The 18,125-nt window shown below is 44.9% G+C and overlaps 1 protein-coding gene across 1 annotated transcript in view; it reads left to right on the top strand.

Moving 5' to 3' along the window:
* Positions 1 to 11,885, top strand: part of SPMAP2L (sperm microtubule associated protein 2 like) — a gene marked incomplete at both ends in the record, with an annotated part of 38,445 nt that extends 26,560 nt beyond the window's left edge. Inside the window, 4 exons of the mRNA XM_084881259.1 lie at positions 1,593 to 1,707; positions 7,063 to 7,194; positions 9,457 to 9,632; positions 11,771 to 11,885. Of these exons, the coding sequence (XP_084737385.1) occupies positions 1,593 to 1,707; positions 7,063 to 7,194; positions 9,457 to 9,632; positions 11,771 to 11,885 (538 nt within the window). The remainder of the gene's footprint in view (positions 1 to 1,592; positions 1,708 to 7,062; positions 7,195 to 9,456; positions 9,633 to 11,770) is intronic.
* Positions 11,886 to 18,125: the final 6,240 nt, after the last annotated feature.

Below are 18,125 nucleotides of genomic sequence, written 5' to 3'. Positions count from 1 at the left end.
TGGCATGTTTAGTTTAGAGAAGAGACCAAGGAAGCAGTGAAAGTTCCAGGTAAAAGGTCAGCACTGAAGGAGGCAGAGGAAGTGACATTACTTTCTGCTGGTCCTGGAACTAGATATTGAACAAAGTGTTTACAGAGTAGCAGACGTCAGCTAAGTGTAGGAAACTCTTCCTGACTAGCGATTCAGTAGTGGACAGTAATATATATATATATATTTCAGAGAGGGAGAGGGAGAGAGAGATGGAAACATCAACAGTGAGAGAGAATCATTGATCAGCTGCCTCCTGCATGTCCCCTGCTGGGGACTGAGCCTGCATCCCAGGCATATGCCTTTGACTGGAATCAAACCTGAGACCCTTCAGTCCACAGGCCAGCGCTCTATCCACTGAGCCAAACCAGCTAGGGCTGCCACTTAAAAATAAAAATACAAAATTAATAATAATATATATTGATTTCAGGAAGAAAGGGAATTGAGCCAGTACCTCCTGGTTCATAGGTCGATGCTCAACTACTGAACCACACCAGCTGGGCTGTCAATGCTTTTTGAGACCCTTGCGTTTGATGTTTCATATAAGTAAAACTTCCTTAAGTGTTAAAACTTCCTGTATTTAAAAGAATTTATGGCCCTAGCTGATTTGGCTCAGTGGGTAGAGCATTGGCCTACAGACTGAAGGGTTCCAGGTTCGATTCCAGTCAAGGGCATATGCCAGGGTTGCTGGCTCAATCCCCGATCAATGATAACCTCTCTCTCTTCATTGATGTTTCTATCTCTCTCTCCCTCTCCCTTCCTCTCTGAAACCAATAAAAAAAAAAAATAGATTAAAAAAAGTTTATGTCTCCCCACTCTCCTAAGCAGATTCTTCTGCTACTGAACAATATGTAAGCATTGTTCCCTGGCTTGAGATCTTTATTATGAACATAAACTAGGACATAATACTTTAATACAGGAAACCTCTTAGGAACTGTCTGAGTATGAAGCACAGTTTTGCGTTAAGTGAAGTAGTCTGACCTCTGTGTTTTTAGTTTAGGACATGTTTGCCTCTCAGAGTTTTCCTGACATTCTCTGCTTAGTGCGGGAAGAGTCTTTAACCAGGCTCTTTTCTGAGATTCTGTGCACTGCAAACAGATAAGCAAGCTTGTCAGAATTGTGTGAGGGAAGAAAAGCAAATACTTAGTGAAAACATAGAGGAAATCTTAAGGAATCCACATAACACCATCACAACAAATAATAATGTTAAAACTGCAAGTCTCAAGCAACCAGTGGATCATGAAATTAATCCCATCTTTTTTTTTTAATGAAATTTTAAAAATCAGAATACATTGCCTAGGACAAGCATTGTTTCATGATAATTTTGTCTCAGACATAGAGATTTACATATACTGTATTTCAATATAAGATGTACTTCTTACTGTAGATTAAAGTAAAAAAATTTCTAGAAAAAACAGTCTGGTCGAAAGAGCACCAAGGATTATGGGAAGAGATGCTCCCAAGGTAGAAACAATGTATATAATTGGGTGCAGGTTGATTAAAGCAATGAAAAATGCAGCTATTGCTCCTCTAATGATAATATTTTACATCCCATTTGCATATAGGTCCCTCAGTGAATTCACAACAAGAGATTCTCTTCAACTCAGTTCTCCTTCTCCCCGGATATTACGACTCTCAATAGCCAAAGGCATAAGTCCAGACTATATTCCTCCAAAAGATGTAAGTGGGTTCATGGGAAAGGACCGTTTCCTGATGGACTTTGTTACATGAGATATGTTTGTAACTGTAACATGCTCCCCTCTTATTCCTAGGTGTGTGTTTTCATATTCTCTTCTGGTCAAATGAACTTTTCTGACTAGGCCTCCCTGTGTCTTACATATCAGTCAGATTTGATCAGAGAAGCAGAACCACGATGAGTAAGACAGAATTAGACCTCAAGCAATTAATCACTAACCAGCTCAGAAAACAAATGACAGATTATCTAAAACGGATGCAGAGAACCCATCTTTAAAGTTCTGATCTGGTTACCTTTGTACCAAACCACCCCAAAACCTTCATGACAAAAGGCCACCACTATTTTATTGCCCTCAAGGATTTGATGGGTCGGAGGTCCTGACAGGGCAAGCAGGCTCATCTCTGCTCCGTGATGTCTGCGGTCTCAGCTGGGATATTTCTAATGCCTCAAGTGCCTGAAATGGGAGAGGCTGTAGTCATCCAAAGCCTCCTTCACACCTGTCTTAGTCATCTCCAGCTGCTATGACAAAAGAGCCGAGACTGGGTGACATAAACAACAGTTCTGGAGGCTGAGAAATCCAGGATGGAGGTGCCAATGGATTCTCTTCTTGACGAGGGCCCTTCCCCAGGTGTAGCAGCCATCTTGTGAGCACATGGAGAGTTCTGATTTCTCTTCTTCCTCTTAGAAGGACCCATACCCTTCTGAGAGTTCCACCTTATAGACCTTATCTAAAGGTCTTATCTAAACCTAATTATCTTCTAAAGACCCCACTCCTAGTAGCATCGCATTTGAGGGTAAAGTTTCAGTTGAATACAGGGAAGCAGGAGGACATACATGTTTAGTCCATAATATAGAATATATATTTGGCCCAGCTGCGTGGCTCAGTTGGTTGAGCATCATCCCATGAACCAGGAGGACACAGTTCAATTCCCAGTCAGGGAACATGCCTGGGATGCGGACTTGATCCCCTGTAGGGGGTGTGCAGGAGGCAGCTGATCAGTGATTCGCTCCCATTGATGTTTATATCTCTCTCTCCATCTCCCTTTCTCTCTGAAACCAATTTTAAAAAAGAAAAAAAAAAGAAAGAAAAGAATACGTATTTGTGGTCCCTAGGCTAGGATGACTTGAAGGCTAGACTCAGTTGGGAATATAAACAGAAGCACCTTCATCTGATCTCTCCATGAGGCTCAGACCTCTCAGCATAGCAGCTATGTTCTGAGAAGGAATAGCCTAACTTGGAATCCCCAAGGATGAGCATTCCAAAGGAACCAGGGGGAAGCTGCATGGTTTTTGTTTTTTTTTATGATTTGGCCTTGCAAGTCACATGATGTTACTGCCATTATACTCTTGATTGATGCAGTTATAAGTCTGGCCAGATTCAAGAAGGCAGGGACACAAACCTCACCTTTCCATGAGAGAGGTGGCCAGGAATGTATAGCTCCATAGGAAAAACCCTGCCACACCCAATGATGTGAGTCTTCTGGTATCCACTGGCACAGTTTGTGTAGACAGGACTGTTCAGAAGTATGCTCCTGACTTAAATAATTAATAGTTACTTTTAAAATTCCATATTAAAAAAATCTATTTCTTTCTTAGGCTACATACTTAAGTTTAGCTTGGAAGTTTTATTATTCTAGCATTTTTTTTTTTTTTTAAACAATTGCTTTAAGAATCCTGAGTATTCGGTTTGGTTTCTAACTGAATCAAATACCATCAAATACTTTATACTTATCAGTACATTAAATTTGATTTCTTTTTTAAATATTTTATTTCAATCATTTATATTAGCAAACAAAACCTCCAGAATCAAATGATTATTTAAAAATCTAACACGTTCAACTTATAATTTTGGTGAACCTGAAGTTTTCTGGTTGTTTTGTTTTGTTTTGTTTTGTTAATCCTCACCCAGTGATTTTTTCCCCCCACTGATTTTTAAAGAGAGAGGAAGGGAGGAAGGAGGTCAGGGGAGAGAGAGAGAGAGAAACATTGATGTGAGAAAGACATATTGACTGGTTGCCTCCCCAATGCACCCCGACTGGGGCTAGAGATAGAACCGGAAACCCAGGCACCTGCCCTTGTTGAGTAATCAAACCCTTCACCCTCGATGTGTGGGCTGACACTCTAACCACTGAGAGACACCGGCCAGGGCCTGGAGTTTTTAATGTTGTAAGAATGACATAGATTTAAGACTTCAACTTAAAGTCATAAGTTGACTTTAGAAGTTACTTAATTATACATTTCAAATTGCATTTGTAAGGTTATCACTCTAACAGGCCAATTTCTCTTAAACATTTTCACTTTAATAGTATACACATACTTTTGTTTTAATAATAATTTCAATTTCACTGAAAAGCTGGAAAAACTCACAATTAGCTCCATTGGCTTTATCATTTTCTCTCCTTCATGGAGGGTTTTTTGTTCCCACACACCCTGGCGGGCCCAGGCCTCCACTCAAGGCTACAAAGTTTCAATTTTAGAAGATAAATAAATCCCAGATACCAGGGCCTCTACTTGGGTTGCTGGGAGGTGTGGCTGGCCTGCAAACCACCACAAGCCCCTCGCCCAGGCCACCCCATTTCCCAAGGGAACCCCCACCCTGATCCGGGACACCTTTCAGGGAAAACCAGCTAGCCCCCATCCATGCACCAGGCCTCTATCCTATCTAATAAAAGAGTAATATGCAGATTGACCATCACTCCAACAACCAAGATGGCTGCCCCATGTAGTCAAAGATCCTGCCTCCATGTGGACACAAGATGGCCATCACAAGATGGCCAACAAGAGAGAGCAGTTGGGAATGACCAGGCCTGCAAGGGAGGGCAGTTGGGGGTGACCAAGCCTGCAGGGAATTGCAATTAGGGATGACCAGGCCAGCAGAGAAGGGAAGTTGGGGGTGACCGGGCCTGCAGGAAAGGGCAGTTGGGGGGACCCAGGCCTGCAGGGGAGGGCAGTTAGGGGTGACCAGGCTTGCAGGGGAGGGCAGTTGGGGACAAACAGGCTGGCAGGGGAGCAGTTAGGCATCAATCAGGCTGGCAGGGGAGTGGTTAGGGGATGACCAGGCTGGCAGGCAGAAGCGATTAGGGAAAATCAGGAAGGCAGGCATGTGAGTAGTTGGGAGCCAACAGTTGTGGATTGTGAGAGGGATGTCTGACTGCCCCATCGGTGGGATGGGGCCTAAATGGGCAGTTGGACATCCCTCAAGGGGTCCCAGATTGGAGAGGGTGCAGACTGGGCTGAGAGACACACATTTCCCCCCCCCCCCCTCCCACCCACCCGCATGAATTTCGTGCATGGGGCCTCTAGTAATAATAATAATAGACTTGATGGTTCTCTTCTGGCTATGAAGAATGCTCCCTCCTTCACATCTAATCTGTTACACATGCATTCACAAGCCTGGTCTCCCTGCATAACCAGAGACCATCTGCTCCATGCTTCCTCGCCTCTATGCTCAGATTTTCCTTCCCGTTATCTTTTCTGTATCTCCCTATCTTTCCTCTTCTCTCTACTTCTTCAAGGTCCAATCTAATGTTTCTTTATCCATAACAAGGGAATCCTCCTTGGCTTTTCCCACTCTTCCTCTGATATCTCTCAAAGTTTTATTCATTTTCTTTTACTGTTATCAAATGATTTGCCTGTAGGACAAGGTTTCCTCTAAGTTGAAAATTACTTTAAGATGCCCTAGCCAGTTTTGCTCAATGGATAGAGCATCGGCCTGCAGACTGAAGGGTCCCAGATTTGATTCTGGTCAAGGGCACACACTTTGGTTGCAGGCTCTCTGCCCTGGCAGAGGGTATATGGGAGGCAACCAATCGATGCGTCTCTCTCACATCGATGTTTCTCTCTGTCTCTGTATCTCCCTCTCCCTTCCACTCTCTATGAAAAAAAAAAATCAATGGAAAATTATTTTAAGAAAGGGATTATTTCTAATGGGGAATAAAAGAAGACCTATGTAATATTTTCAACAATAAAGATAAGAAAAAATAGAAAGAGATTGTTTAATTATTCCTTGTTGTATCTTACATAATATAATTGATTAAGAGATATTTGTCTAATGAATTAAATTAATAAATAATTATTTTATTAATTTTTTTCAACTGTAGGCCTTAACTGAAAGCAGTGGTTATCATATATTCCTCCAATTTTCCCAGAGCCTGATAGGAGACAAAGCTTAACTCATAGGAAATATTTACAATGCTTAATTAGCATTTCACAGTGTTATAATAACAGAGAGGATCTTCAGTTTGAATCCCAGCACTGCCGCTTACTAACTGTATAAACTTAAACTGCTGAACCTCAAAGTACCTTGGTTTCTCAAGTATTACAGTGAAATGAAATAAAAATGATAGCCCAGGTGAAGAATAAATGAATTAATTCGTGTAGAGTACTGTCGGTATGGGTAACCTCATTTCAAACAACACGGGAAGGGAATAGGGCATACCTTTGTATTACTTTTCCACCCACAGTGAAAATATAAAACTGCATTTTATTTCCAGTGAATTATTATATTCCACCTCAACGTCTTGTGGTAAATCTTGAGTTTGAATACAAGTACTTTAAATAGAAAACCATATTTCCACAATTAAGACCAGAACAACATTCTCTATGGAGATAACGCAGTTCTGCCTCCTTCCTCCTGGCTTTGGTTTCTCTTCCACATCTGTTTGACTGAGAAGAGAGCCGCTAACATGTACTTGAAACATGGGGATCTGTGATAGTGTGAGTCCCAATAAGCAAAAGTAGCTAAGACAAGCTTACCGTGCCCCTTGCAGTGTTCTCATGTGTGTGGTGGGGCTGGGCCTTTCCTCTTGGCTGAGTTTACCATGCCATTCATCAGCATTACCATCTATTTCTTTCTTGCTTATTATTATTTTTAAATATATTTTATTGATTTTTCACAGAGAGGAAGGGAGAGGGACAGAGAGCCAGAAACATCGATGAGAGAGAAACATCGACCAGCTGCCTCCTGCACGCCCCCCACCGGGGATGTGCCCACAACCAATGCACATGCCCTTGACCAGAATCGAACCTGTGACCTTCCAGTCCACAGACTGATGCTCTATCCATTGAGCCAAACTGGTTTCGGCACCATCTATTTCTTAGACACTATACAACATAGCCATTTCCTCCACATCTTTAAGTTCCTGAAAATTTGAGTTGGAATCCATACGACTAGTTTGAGAAAGTTGGGCATTGAATCCTCCAGCTATGATTGTGGTTATTCTTCCTGCTGAATTTGCCGAGAAGTCTGGTCCAGAGGTCAGACCGACTCTGGAATCTCAGTCGAGATGGTGTTTATTATTTTATGCTTTACAGGCACTGTTTTTATTTTCCTCCTCTAGATTGAAACCAAGATTGTAGCCACTGCCCTACGTGCTATCCCAACTCCAAGAATTGTAGACCTTGCCAGTCCAAGGATCAAGATAGAGGGTCTGTGCTATCCACAAGAAGGACCTGACATGCCCATCCGTCGCGTAAGCCATCACTGCCTTGGCATCCTTCATCTCACTTTCTGGTGGATCCTATGGTGCTATTTCCCCCCTCCATGGCATTGGCCAAAGCCATTGCTAAAGGGGACCTTGAAAGAGAGGTTTGTGGCAGGAAAACCTACCTGCCAGATATGGAGAGGGCCTGGGGGGTTGCGGGGAGGGTAAAGGGTGGCGAGCATGAGCTTTGGAGCCAGGAAGAGATCCGTTCAAATTACAGCCTTGCCACTCTAGCTCTATGGTGTTGTGACAAGCTCCCTGAGCCTTGCTCATTCAAGTATTTGAATGCCTACTGTGTGCCAGACACTGTTCCCAGTGAACAAGATGGAGAGAAACAAACAAACGAAGAAAAAATAGGTAAACAAATAAGATAAGATTGGATAGTGAAAAGTACAATGGAAGAAATAAAATAGGAAATGAATGCTTATGGGGACAAGCTGCTTTGCAGATGGGAGTCAGGGAAAGGCTCTCCGAGGAAGGTGTATTTGAGCTGAAACCTGAATGATGAGACGGCGTTTGCTGAGTGAAGATCCGAAAAGAGAACATTTTAGGAAAGGGAAGAGTACTAAAGCTGGGTCCCAACGCTGGGATGACCTTGAAGCTGGGTGCAGCAAGGGGAACCAGGGGACAGGAAAGATAACCGTTCCCGTTTGGACGATTGCTAACGACTTGCAAACGTAGAGACGGCCCGGCGCTCAGCACGGAGCCTGGCACGCCCAGGGCTTCCCCTGCTCTTCCTCCTGGACACTCTTCTCCATTCATTGCAGTGGCAACTTGGTGCCCAGTCCCAGTCGAGTTTTCAATAAATACCAATCTAAGGGTGTGGGGCCAATTTCACCCTCTTTCTCAGAATCTGAGGATTTGCTATGGAATTCTATTTGGGGAAACAAACGAATCTGGGAATTAAAAACCCTTGGGAGAATGTCTTGTTTGCTAACGTGACCTTCTGACCCTCAGGCAAATCACTTTATGCTCAGTTTTGGGGGTGTAAAATGAGATGTATAGGCATCTTTAATTACTAGAACTGTTGGAAGGAGTGTTAAAATCTTTTTAGGAAGTGATGCTACTGCAGACAATCGTACACGTAGAACCCAAAACAAATCTGTCTCACTGCAACATAGAACACTTTCCGGGGACTGAGCGGTGTTTGTTGTCCATCCCAGTTCTTTTCAATGAGCACCTAAGAAAGAGATTCTATCACAGTCTTCCTATTTTACCGATAAAGCAACATAATAAGAAGGCAACCTGGCAAATGGGACTTTCAAAGTAAGACCAGAGGGAATCTGGTCTTAGGCACTAAAGCCTATTCCAGCTTTCGACAAACACGTATAGTAAGTTCTAACTTATCATTTTGACAGTTTCTGTGACCTTAAGCAAAGTGACATACAACCACACCAATTTTAACCACAGGCTAATTGGCATAAACAAGAGGTAACTTCCTAGGCCTGCCATCAGTGCTATGATGAAACATTATTTGAGGACCTGCTGTACGGCTCTGAAGCAGCTTGTATTCTAAGGGGACGCAGCACACAATGAGCATGTCCACGAGATAAGTGAACTAAGTCAGGTGTTGGTGAGTGCTGTGAGGAAAATTAGCACTGGGGAAGAGGGTAATGAGTAAGACTGATTCATTTGTATGGCGAGGGAAGAAGTCCTAATCATACATGTTTGAGTCAGAGACTTGAGTGATGAAGAGGCAGCCATGACAAGATTGAGGAAAGAGGAATTCAAGCAGAACCATCAAATGCAAAGGCTCTGAGGCGGAAAGGGCTAGGCTGGAGGGGCCTTGTGTAATCATGGAAGGGGCCTCATAATAATCAGGAGTCGGGTCGCAGCCCGTCTGCTAGGGCCTTCTAGGCTATAGGAAGGAGCCCAAATATTATTTTTTAGCAAAATGGGGATCCACTAGAGGTTTTTAATCCTGGGAAGTGGCATGATCTGACTTGAGCTTCAGAAAGTACTTACCTCATGGAGTTGTTAAGATAACTGAGTAGCAATGACATAGGTCAATGACTGAGAACACCGTCTGGCTCCTTGGAATGCACTCATGAAAACGTTCATCTCTCCTCTGTAACTGCCTTATGGATGCTGGATTGTCCAGGGGTAAGAATGAAAGCAGGGAAACCGGTGAGGAGTCTATTGTAGGAACCCAGGAAGGAAATGGTGGTGACTGTATCAGGGATATAGTTGTAAGGGGGATATGTGGTAAATTTGGGAATATATTGTTGTGTCTTTTTGTTTCCACTGTAGGTAACGCAAGCTGCCTTGCTAAACACACCTAGCCCTCGAACAGTATTTCTAGCTAAGGCCAAAGCTCTTCACCAAGATTATTTACCTGACCGTGATCCCTACTGGCCAGTCTCTTACGCTGCTGCACATTTCAAAATATCTCCCAGAATTGAAGCACTATCTCATCCAAGTGCAAGGTATGTCAACTTAAGGCTAAGATGGGACAGAAAGGGAAGAGAACTGTAGAAATGTGAAAATTTTATTTTTAAATTTCAGAGAGGAAGGGAGTAGGAGAGAGAAACATCAATGATGACAGAGAATCATCGATCGGCTGCCTCCTGCACATCCCATACTGAGGATTGAGCCCGCAACCCAGACATGGGTTTGTGCCCTGACTAGGAATCAAACTGTGACCTGCTGGATCATAGGTTGGCGTTCAACCACTGAGCCACCCCACTGGGCTGAAAAAAATTTAAAAACATCTCACTTATTTGTTACATTTACTGTGGCAAACCTGTGGTCTTCTTACCATAAATATAAGGCTATAATAAAAAGGTGGGCTAGTATTGCAGCATAGATCTAAGAGACAACTCTGTAACTATGGATATGGGTTTATTTATCTAACACATATTGTCAAAGTGAAACAAATACAAAAACAGAGTACATAGTATGTTACAGTTTTGTGCAAGGAAATATACATGTGGGCCATATTTTTGCTTGCATATGCCTAAAATATCTCAGAAGGGTAGATAAGGAGGTAGTAACAATGGTTATTTGGGGAGATCTGAGGATCTGGGATGGGAGGAAGAATTATTTTTCATTAAATAGACTTTTGTATTTTTCAATGCTTCTATACCATGTACATATATGGCCTATCCTATATAATAAAGATGTAATATGCAAATGGTCGTTATGCCTCAGGGTGTAACGGATCAGCAAGAGGGTGGGGCAGTGAGCTACAAGTGGACCTCGGAGAGCTATAGGAGGGGGCAGGGGAAGCCACAGCGGGGCGGGACAGCGAGCTACTGGTGCATGGATTTGTGCTCAGGGCAAATAAATGAGAAAATACTTCAACAAAGAAGAAATCTTCTCTAATTCCAGTTTATTTTTATTTTTTAATGCATTTTTATTGATTTCAGAGTGGAAGGGAGAGAGAGATAGAAACTTCAATGATGAAAGAGCATCATTGATCAGCTGCCTTCTGCATGTCCCACATTGGGGATAGATACCCCAACTCAGGCATGTGCTCTGACTGGGTATCGAACCATGACCTCCTGGTTCATAGATCAACACTCAACCACTGAGCCATGCTGACTGAGCCCTGTTCATTTTTTAGAAGACATCTAACTTGCCTGAACCTCAATTCACTTTGTTGCATTCAAGTGATAATACTTGATCTCTTTTTTAAGCATTGTCAGGAAAATCTGGAGGCACTGAAGAAAGCTGTAGAACTGCTGAACCCAGGGAACAGGAAATTATGTTAGTTTTTATCTATACTAATAAAAGGGTAATATGCTAATTAGACCGGATAGACCAGACATCTTCCGGACGTCCTTCTGGACAAAGCCACATGGTGAGGGCTAAGGCAGAGGGAGGGAGGGGTGACCAAGCCGGCAGGGGAGAGCAGTTAGTGGCATCAGGCAGGCAGGCAGGCAGGCAGGCAAGTGGTTAGGAGCCAGGGGTCCTGGATTTCGAGAGGGATGTAGCAGTCGGACATCCCCAGATGGGTCCCGGATTACAGGAGGGTGCAGGCCGGGCTGAGGGTCCTCCTTTTGCCCTGGCATGAATTTTGTGCACTGAGCCTCTAGTATAACATAATATTTTAAATTTTTATAAGGTGTTTTGCCTTAAAAAATAAAGTTCAACACCAAATGAAGTGAAGCTTATTCCCTGCTCCTTGACAAAGGGAAGGGAGGAGTTAGACCGAGTGCTCTAGGTCCCTTTTCTAGAGTTATTGCTCGGTGGGAAGGTGCAAAGGGCGGAAACTTCAAAGTGTTGACTTAAGCCCGCCAGAGGACCGTCTGGCTTGTTTTAACATTGCCAAATTGTTAAGAAGTTTCCAGAATTTACCTTTTTTGTGGGAAGAGCAAAGGCTTTGGAATCTGACCGGTACACTGATCTGGATCTGACTGCAGATCATTCTCACACAACTTCCCCCAGCCTTCACTTCCTCAGCTGTGGAGTGTGTGTGGGGAGGTCACGATGCCTGTGTCACAGGAGGCTTATGGACATCCAAACGGGGTTGCATCCCCATGCCAAGCACAGAGGGGATGCGTGAGAAATGTTAACGCCACTTCCTGTTGCCTCAGGTTGGGTTCTTTCTCCCCCGTTCCAGGGCTCCCATGCACATTGTGTACTACGACCCAGCGGTCTTCAAAGTCAAGCCAGCTGCTCTGAAAGCACAATGTTCTCCGAGGGTCCAGGAGTTGGCAGCACCTCTTAACCGTTAACCACGGACACCGAAACCTCCCCCTCTCTAGCTGTGTATCTAGAAGACGTTAGATGACTTAGTCCCCTCCTCTGGTACTGTCTGTCTGTAGTCACCCCGCAACCTTAAACACATACGAGACCTCCAGGGAACACCGCATGGACCATCAAGGAGCACCTGCTGCTGGGGCCTGGGACCCCATGTCATGCAGGTTTGGGGACTCCAGCCATGGAAGAGACAGCCCGCCTTACCCTTACCACCTTCTCTCGGAAGTCCTGGCTGTCGCGCTGTGGTGGCTGGCCTGAGGAAACACCCTGCCTTCCATTGGCCGGTGTTGCTCTCCTCGTCCCAGGGAGAACCCCATTCCCCAGGAGCTGACCTCGCCCGGGTCCCTCCTCTCTTAGCGAGGCCTAAGAATTGAAAACAGTCTGTGTTACTTGTCCAACCTCCCCTCATTTCTGAGAAATAAACCACTGAAATAGTGGAGCCTCTTGTGAAGACGTCTCAATGCTTTGGTATAATCTGTAGATGAAACTGAGGGAACGGGTTACCTTACAATCAGGGATGGGAAACCTTTTCTCCTGCTAAAGGCCATTTGGATATTTATAACATCGTTTGTGGGTCATGCAACCTTATCAACTTAAAAATTAGCCTGCTGTAGTCAAGCATTTCATTAACTCACCCCTAGTGCCTTGGCAGGGCCAGACCAAATGATTTCTCGGCCTCTCTCGGCCAGCCCTTTCCCCTCCCCTGCTAAATGATCACACCTCCACCAAGTTCCATTCGTTGGCTCATGCTTTATCATAAACCACAGGAAAAGTGTTATAATTCTCTGTCAAATTGCATCTGCCCAGAGGTTTTTTTTTTATTAGTTTATTTTATTCTCTCCATGGATCAGTATTTTACAAATTAAACTAACTTTTATGACATACTGGTATCTGGATTTACATGAAAATGAACTTACTTGAAAATGAATTTTGCAGATGAATGAGCTCTGTCTCTAAGGCTTTTGTGTTAAGGAGATTACTAGTGTTATGGCGAGGCAATACTATATAGTTTCGAAATCGACTTTTGGAATCAGGCAGACCTGGAGTTGTATTCCCCATGGATCATTTACCAGAGATGTGGTTTTTGAACAAATTCCCTAACTCTTTGTGCCTCACTTTCTTTACATATCAAGTGAGTTCCTACTGCATTATTATAGATTAAGATTTAATCTAGCCGAAACCGGTTTGGCTCAGTGGTAGAGCGTCGGTCTGCGGACTGAAAGGTCCCAGGTTCAATTCCGATCAGGGGCAAGTACGTTGGTTGCGGGCACATCCCCGGTAGGGGGTGTGCAAGAGGCAGCTGGTCCATGTTTCTCTCTCATCGACGTTTCTAGCTCTCTATCTCTCTCCCTTCCTCTCTGTAAAAAATCAATAAAATATATATTTTTAAATATATATTTTTAAAATCTACACAACAATGCATAGATTAAATTAAATGTAAGAACATTATCTACTAAACTATGAGTAGAAAAAAAAAACTGTTAAAAATGTAGCTGCATTTGCCTTCTAAGGAGGGAATGGCATAATTTATTTTCCTGGGAAAACAAATCTCTTCATGGCTTGATTCAAACATTAAATAAATGCTTGTTGAGTATCTTTGCTTTGTCAGGTACTGTGCTGGGCACTGGAGATACCACAGTGAGCCAAACAAACGTGGGCTCAGCTCTCATGGACTATTGGGAGTGATATATGTGATTCAAACAATAACAAATACATGCAAAATTGCTGCAGTGGCCAGTGCTATAAAGGAGAATTTATAGTATTAGGAAAGGACAGAATAGAGGCCTTCTACTCCCATGGGAAGACGAGAGAAAGCATCTTTCATGAAGGGACAGTTGGGTTGGAATCTAAAAATGGAGTAGGTTTAACTAACCAAAGAGGGGGTGGGGAGTCAGTCCAGGTAGTGGGAGCATGTGTTTAGTGGACAATTCTCTGATTTGGGGGGCCCACCCCCCCATTCATTCCTCCTCTTTCTGCTAAGGACTCCCATTTTCATTTTGGGAAATTACTTTCTCTTCATTGTTTAATGCTTTATTGAGACTTTTGTTTAAGGTGTTCTGGCTAAGGGATGGGCATATGACCCAAGACAGCCAGGCCTTTCGAACTGTCCCCCAGGGCTTAGGGTCTTAAGCAGCATGGCACCAGGGGCAGGGTGTGGTGGGAGCTGATGTTACCCAGTAGTGATGCCCATATGGCTCCTACTACCTGTGTCGCTGGAGCTGCTCACAGCCTTCCAGTAAATCCCAGTGACAGGTGAGCGGATGTGTCGGAGACTGGGACTGGAAGATGGGCCGTGTGACTCAAACTGGAAGACAAAAGGGCTTGTGTGATGCAGGAGGCGGCAGAGGGACGGGAGCCAGACCAGGAGAGGCCCTGGAGGCCACTTTAAAGATTTCAGTCTGTATCTTAAAACCACTGTGAGTCCTCGATGTAATTATAGGGATGATGTGATCAGGGTTGCCTTTTGAAAAAACTGCTTTGACAAATAATTGGGAAGGAGGCTGTGGAGGCAGGTGGACCAAGTTAGGAGGCTATTTAGCAGGTCAGTGAAAGGTGAAGGAACCATGGTGCAGATGGAAAGGGACAGGCTTGAGAAATATGTGGAGAGGGGACACATTTACAGGATTTGGTGATGGACTGGAGAGATAATTCCCGACTTCTATGAAACAGGATTGGTTTTGTGTGCTTGAATATATAAATGAACAGTGGCCAGGCCACACGTGACAGTAGAACCTGGATTTGGTCAATGGAAGGAAAATGGTAACATCAATCTTTTAATGGCTTAACACTGCTCCCATGGGAAGGAGGGCATAGGGGTGAGTGAGGGAGAATGGCAGGAAGTTCTTCTCTGGGAAACTCTTCCTCAGCACGTGAAGCGGGAGCCCGGAAATAAACGCCTGTCTCTAACGCCTGCCTCTCTGGGTTCTGGCCCCACATTCAGCACCAGATCCAGTGCACAGGAGTGGGCGTTGTCTTCTGCTCCCTGTTAGCGATAGTGAGGAGCTTCCAGCCCGTCTGGATAATGGAGTTGTTTCCTCTGGTGACTCCAGTCCCCGTCCCAGTGAAAGCGCAGTCCTATCAGGAGGGGGAGTCTACGTCCCACACGCCTAGAGTCTGAGCTGGCCTGCCACTAGCTTAGGCCAACGATGGGCAAACTCATTAGTCAGCAGAGCCAAATATCCACAGTACAACGATTGACATTTCTTTTGAGAGCCAAATTTTTTAAACTTAAACTTCTTCTAATGCCACTTCTTCAAAATAAACTCACCCAGGGCGTGGTATTTTGTGGAAGAGCCACACTCAAGGGGCCAAAGAGCCACATGTGGCTCGCGAGCCGTGGTTTGCCGACCACTGGCTTAGGCCAAGGGAACGAAGCAGAAGAGACATTGTCTGACCTCCAAGCCCAGGCCTCAGGAAGCCTTGTGTTTCTGCTCTCGCCTGCTTGGAACCTGCTGTGGGGAAGAAACCCACCCTCCTCCAGAGGGGCCCAGGCCTCCAGACCTCGCCTCTGAGCCCAGCTCCAGCTCCCCCTCTGCTGAATGGCAATTCTGTGGTTAGCAGGGCCGTTCTGCAGGCCTGGCGCTCTCTGTCACATGGCTGCAGAGGAACATGGTATTGTGTAAGCAACTAGGTTTTGGGTTGGCTTGTTACCTAGTCAGAGTTCACAGAATCAGTACTCAGCGGGTGGGACAACAGACGGAGGGGCAAAGAGGGCAGCAAGGGCCAGGGTTCTGATATCAGCTGGCTGATTTCTGCGGGCGAGTGAGCATGTGCCTGGTTTGGTCTGCTACATGAGCAGGCAAATACTCCTCCCTCCAGTAGGTGTCTCTAGCCCTTTCATCAACTTGTGTGAACCAACCCACAGCAGACCTAAACCTAAGTGCCCCACGGCTGGCCAATAAGAGCCCACACAAGTTGAGGCACAGCGTCTGTTGTCAGGGGGTTTTGCTTCCTAAGGACCTACCTGAAGAGGGCCTGGCCCGTGGCGGCAGGGGCATGCCACACTCAGTAAGAGAGGGAGCCTGAAGACACACGCTCTTTCATACTTTGTATTGTTTTTCGTTTCCAACGGGAAGGGCTGCCAGAAGGCAAACTTTCCCCACCCACAGCCGCGTGCATCTGCCTGCCCGCCCGCCGCCAGGGTGTGGTCTGCTAGGTCTTCCAGGGGGCTGGGCATCCTGGGTTGAATTGCAAAACAGAGCAGGCAGGCAGAAGGCTGGGGATGGAGAAAGGTGGCTGAGGGGGCCGGGGGAGCAGGAGGAAGCAGCTGATCTGTGTGTGAAGTGAGGAGGGAAGTCACCCTGGGGAACGAGGGACATAGGGGTTGTGAGCAGGCAGCTGCTCCGGGGAAAAGGCAAGTGGGGCTGGGGCCAGGCCGGTGGGCACGAAAGGAGAGCACTAGCAGCCACCAGGTAACGTACCTCTTTCTGTGCAATGATCCCAGGGGGCAGGAGTGCCCTGCGGCTCAGAGAGTTTGAAAGCGCCGCAGCCCTGGCTTCACTGGCCGTAAGCACAACGTAGGGCAGGGGGCCATTCCAAGGTTCAGCTTCTCTGGGATTGTTACCACATGGCTGACCATTGGTGGAGAAAGAATAAGTGACTGTATTGTATGTCTTCAAGTGGCTCCGTTGGTTGAGCATCATCCCGTGCACTGAAAGGTCGCTGGTTTGATTCCCAGCAAGGGTACATGACCAAGTTTCAGGTTTGGTCCTTTATTATCCTCTCTCTAAAATAAATAAATAAATAAATAAATAAATAAATAAATAAATAAATAAATAAATATATATATATATATATATATATATATATATATATATACACTTTTTAATGTATAAGGAGGCACTGTAGATATTTGTCCTTTCTGGAATGAGAATGGCAGGATTTGGAGCCCGGACCCACCACTTACAAGCTCTGTGTCTTTGGATAAATTAACTAAGCTCTCTGGTCCTCTTTTATATAATCCTTTTATATTAATGAGATCTCTGAGTTCTCTTTGCCCTTCACTCTGGAGCAAAATGAGCAAGCGAGAGAGCTAGACAGAGGTAGACGTTCGAGGTCAGAGAAATAGCCAGCAGCCAGGGCTCTCTAGCCTGCAGTGACGCCCTAAGTCCTGCAGGGGGAGCGGTAGGCCACGGCCAAGTAACTTCTCTGGGAAACCAAAGTTTCCGCCCAAAAATCAGACTGATCTTGCACAGCTAGGATAAAACCTCCTTAAACTAGTTGCTGTTGTCCAGCTCCTTAGAAGTTTTCATGTTGAAAAAAATAAAAACCCCGCCGGGTTGGCGTGGCTCAGTGGTTGAGCGTCATGAACCAGGAGGTTGAATGATAAACCTGGAGGTGAGGGTTCGATTCCCGGTCAGGGCACATGCCAGTGTGTGGCATGCAGGAGGCAGACAGCAATGATTCTCTCTCATCGATGTTTCGATCTCTCTCTTCCTCTCCCTTTCTCTCTGAAATCAATAAAAATATTTTTAAAAGAAAAGAAAGACCCCCCCCCCCAGCTTACATTCATTCCAAAAGAATTAAAAAATTGATAAGATAAATGCGTTGTAGTTTTAATGGGAGGAAAAACACACACCTAACACTAGTGTTTCGAAGCTGTGTGAAATTCAAAGGGAAGGTGCAGAGGGCTGCCTTCAGCTGTGAACATGCATTAGAAGCACATTCACTTTTTGTGAATTTCAAATATGAAGGAGGAAACACTTTCCCTCTTTACCCTGCTACAGTCTGGGTACTTCCAGTTAAACTGGCAAAGGACAAAAATGACTGGGGGAAAAAATGGTTTATTCATATTCCTATGGAAGCCAACAAATAAGTAGCTGCCTCTTTAAGTGGTTAATAGTAGAGGCCTTCAGACCTAACTTTGGAGGGACATGAGAAGAGGAAAAGGACTACTACAGGAAGAACAAATTCTTTCTTCAGGAAAGAGGGATGGGATTTCACGAGAACAAATGGGAGATAAGGGTTTGTGATAATGTCTGTTTATGCAGGTGCGGTGGTCTTTCCGGCTTCTTAGGGGCCATAAAACTCCCCTGCAGAGGGGGTTATGTGGGTTTACTCTTCGAGTCCTTGCTGGGAGTAAAAGCCACCCAGGAGAGGGATTTATGGCCCAGGGGTTGCTGCTTCTAGTCAGATAAGGGAAGCCCTGAGGAGGCTTCTTTCTGCATCTGTTGAATTCCAAATGTCTTCAGCTTGAAATCATCTTCCAACTCTGG

This window comes from Pipistrellus hanaki, assembly GCF_964339955.1.
Source record: "Pipistrellus hanaki genome assembly, chromosome: 1".
Lineage (NCBI taxonomy): Eukaryota > Metazoa > Chordata > Mammalia > Chiroptera > Vespertilionidae > Pipistrellus > Pipistrellus hanaki.
The sequence above is the reverse complement of the archived record's forward strand: the minus strand, read 5'-3'. Positions and strand labels throughout refer to the sequence as shown.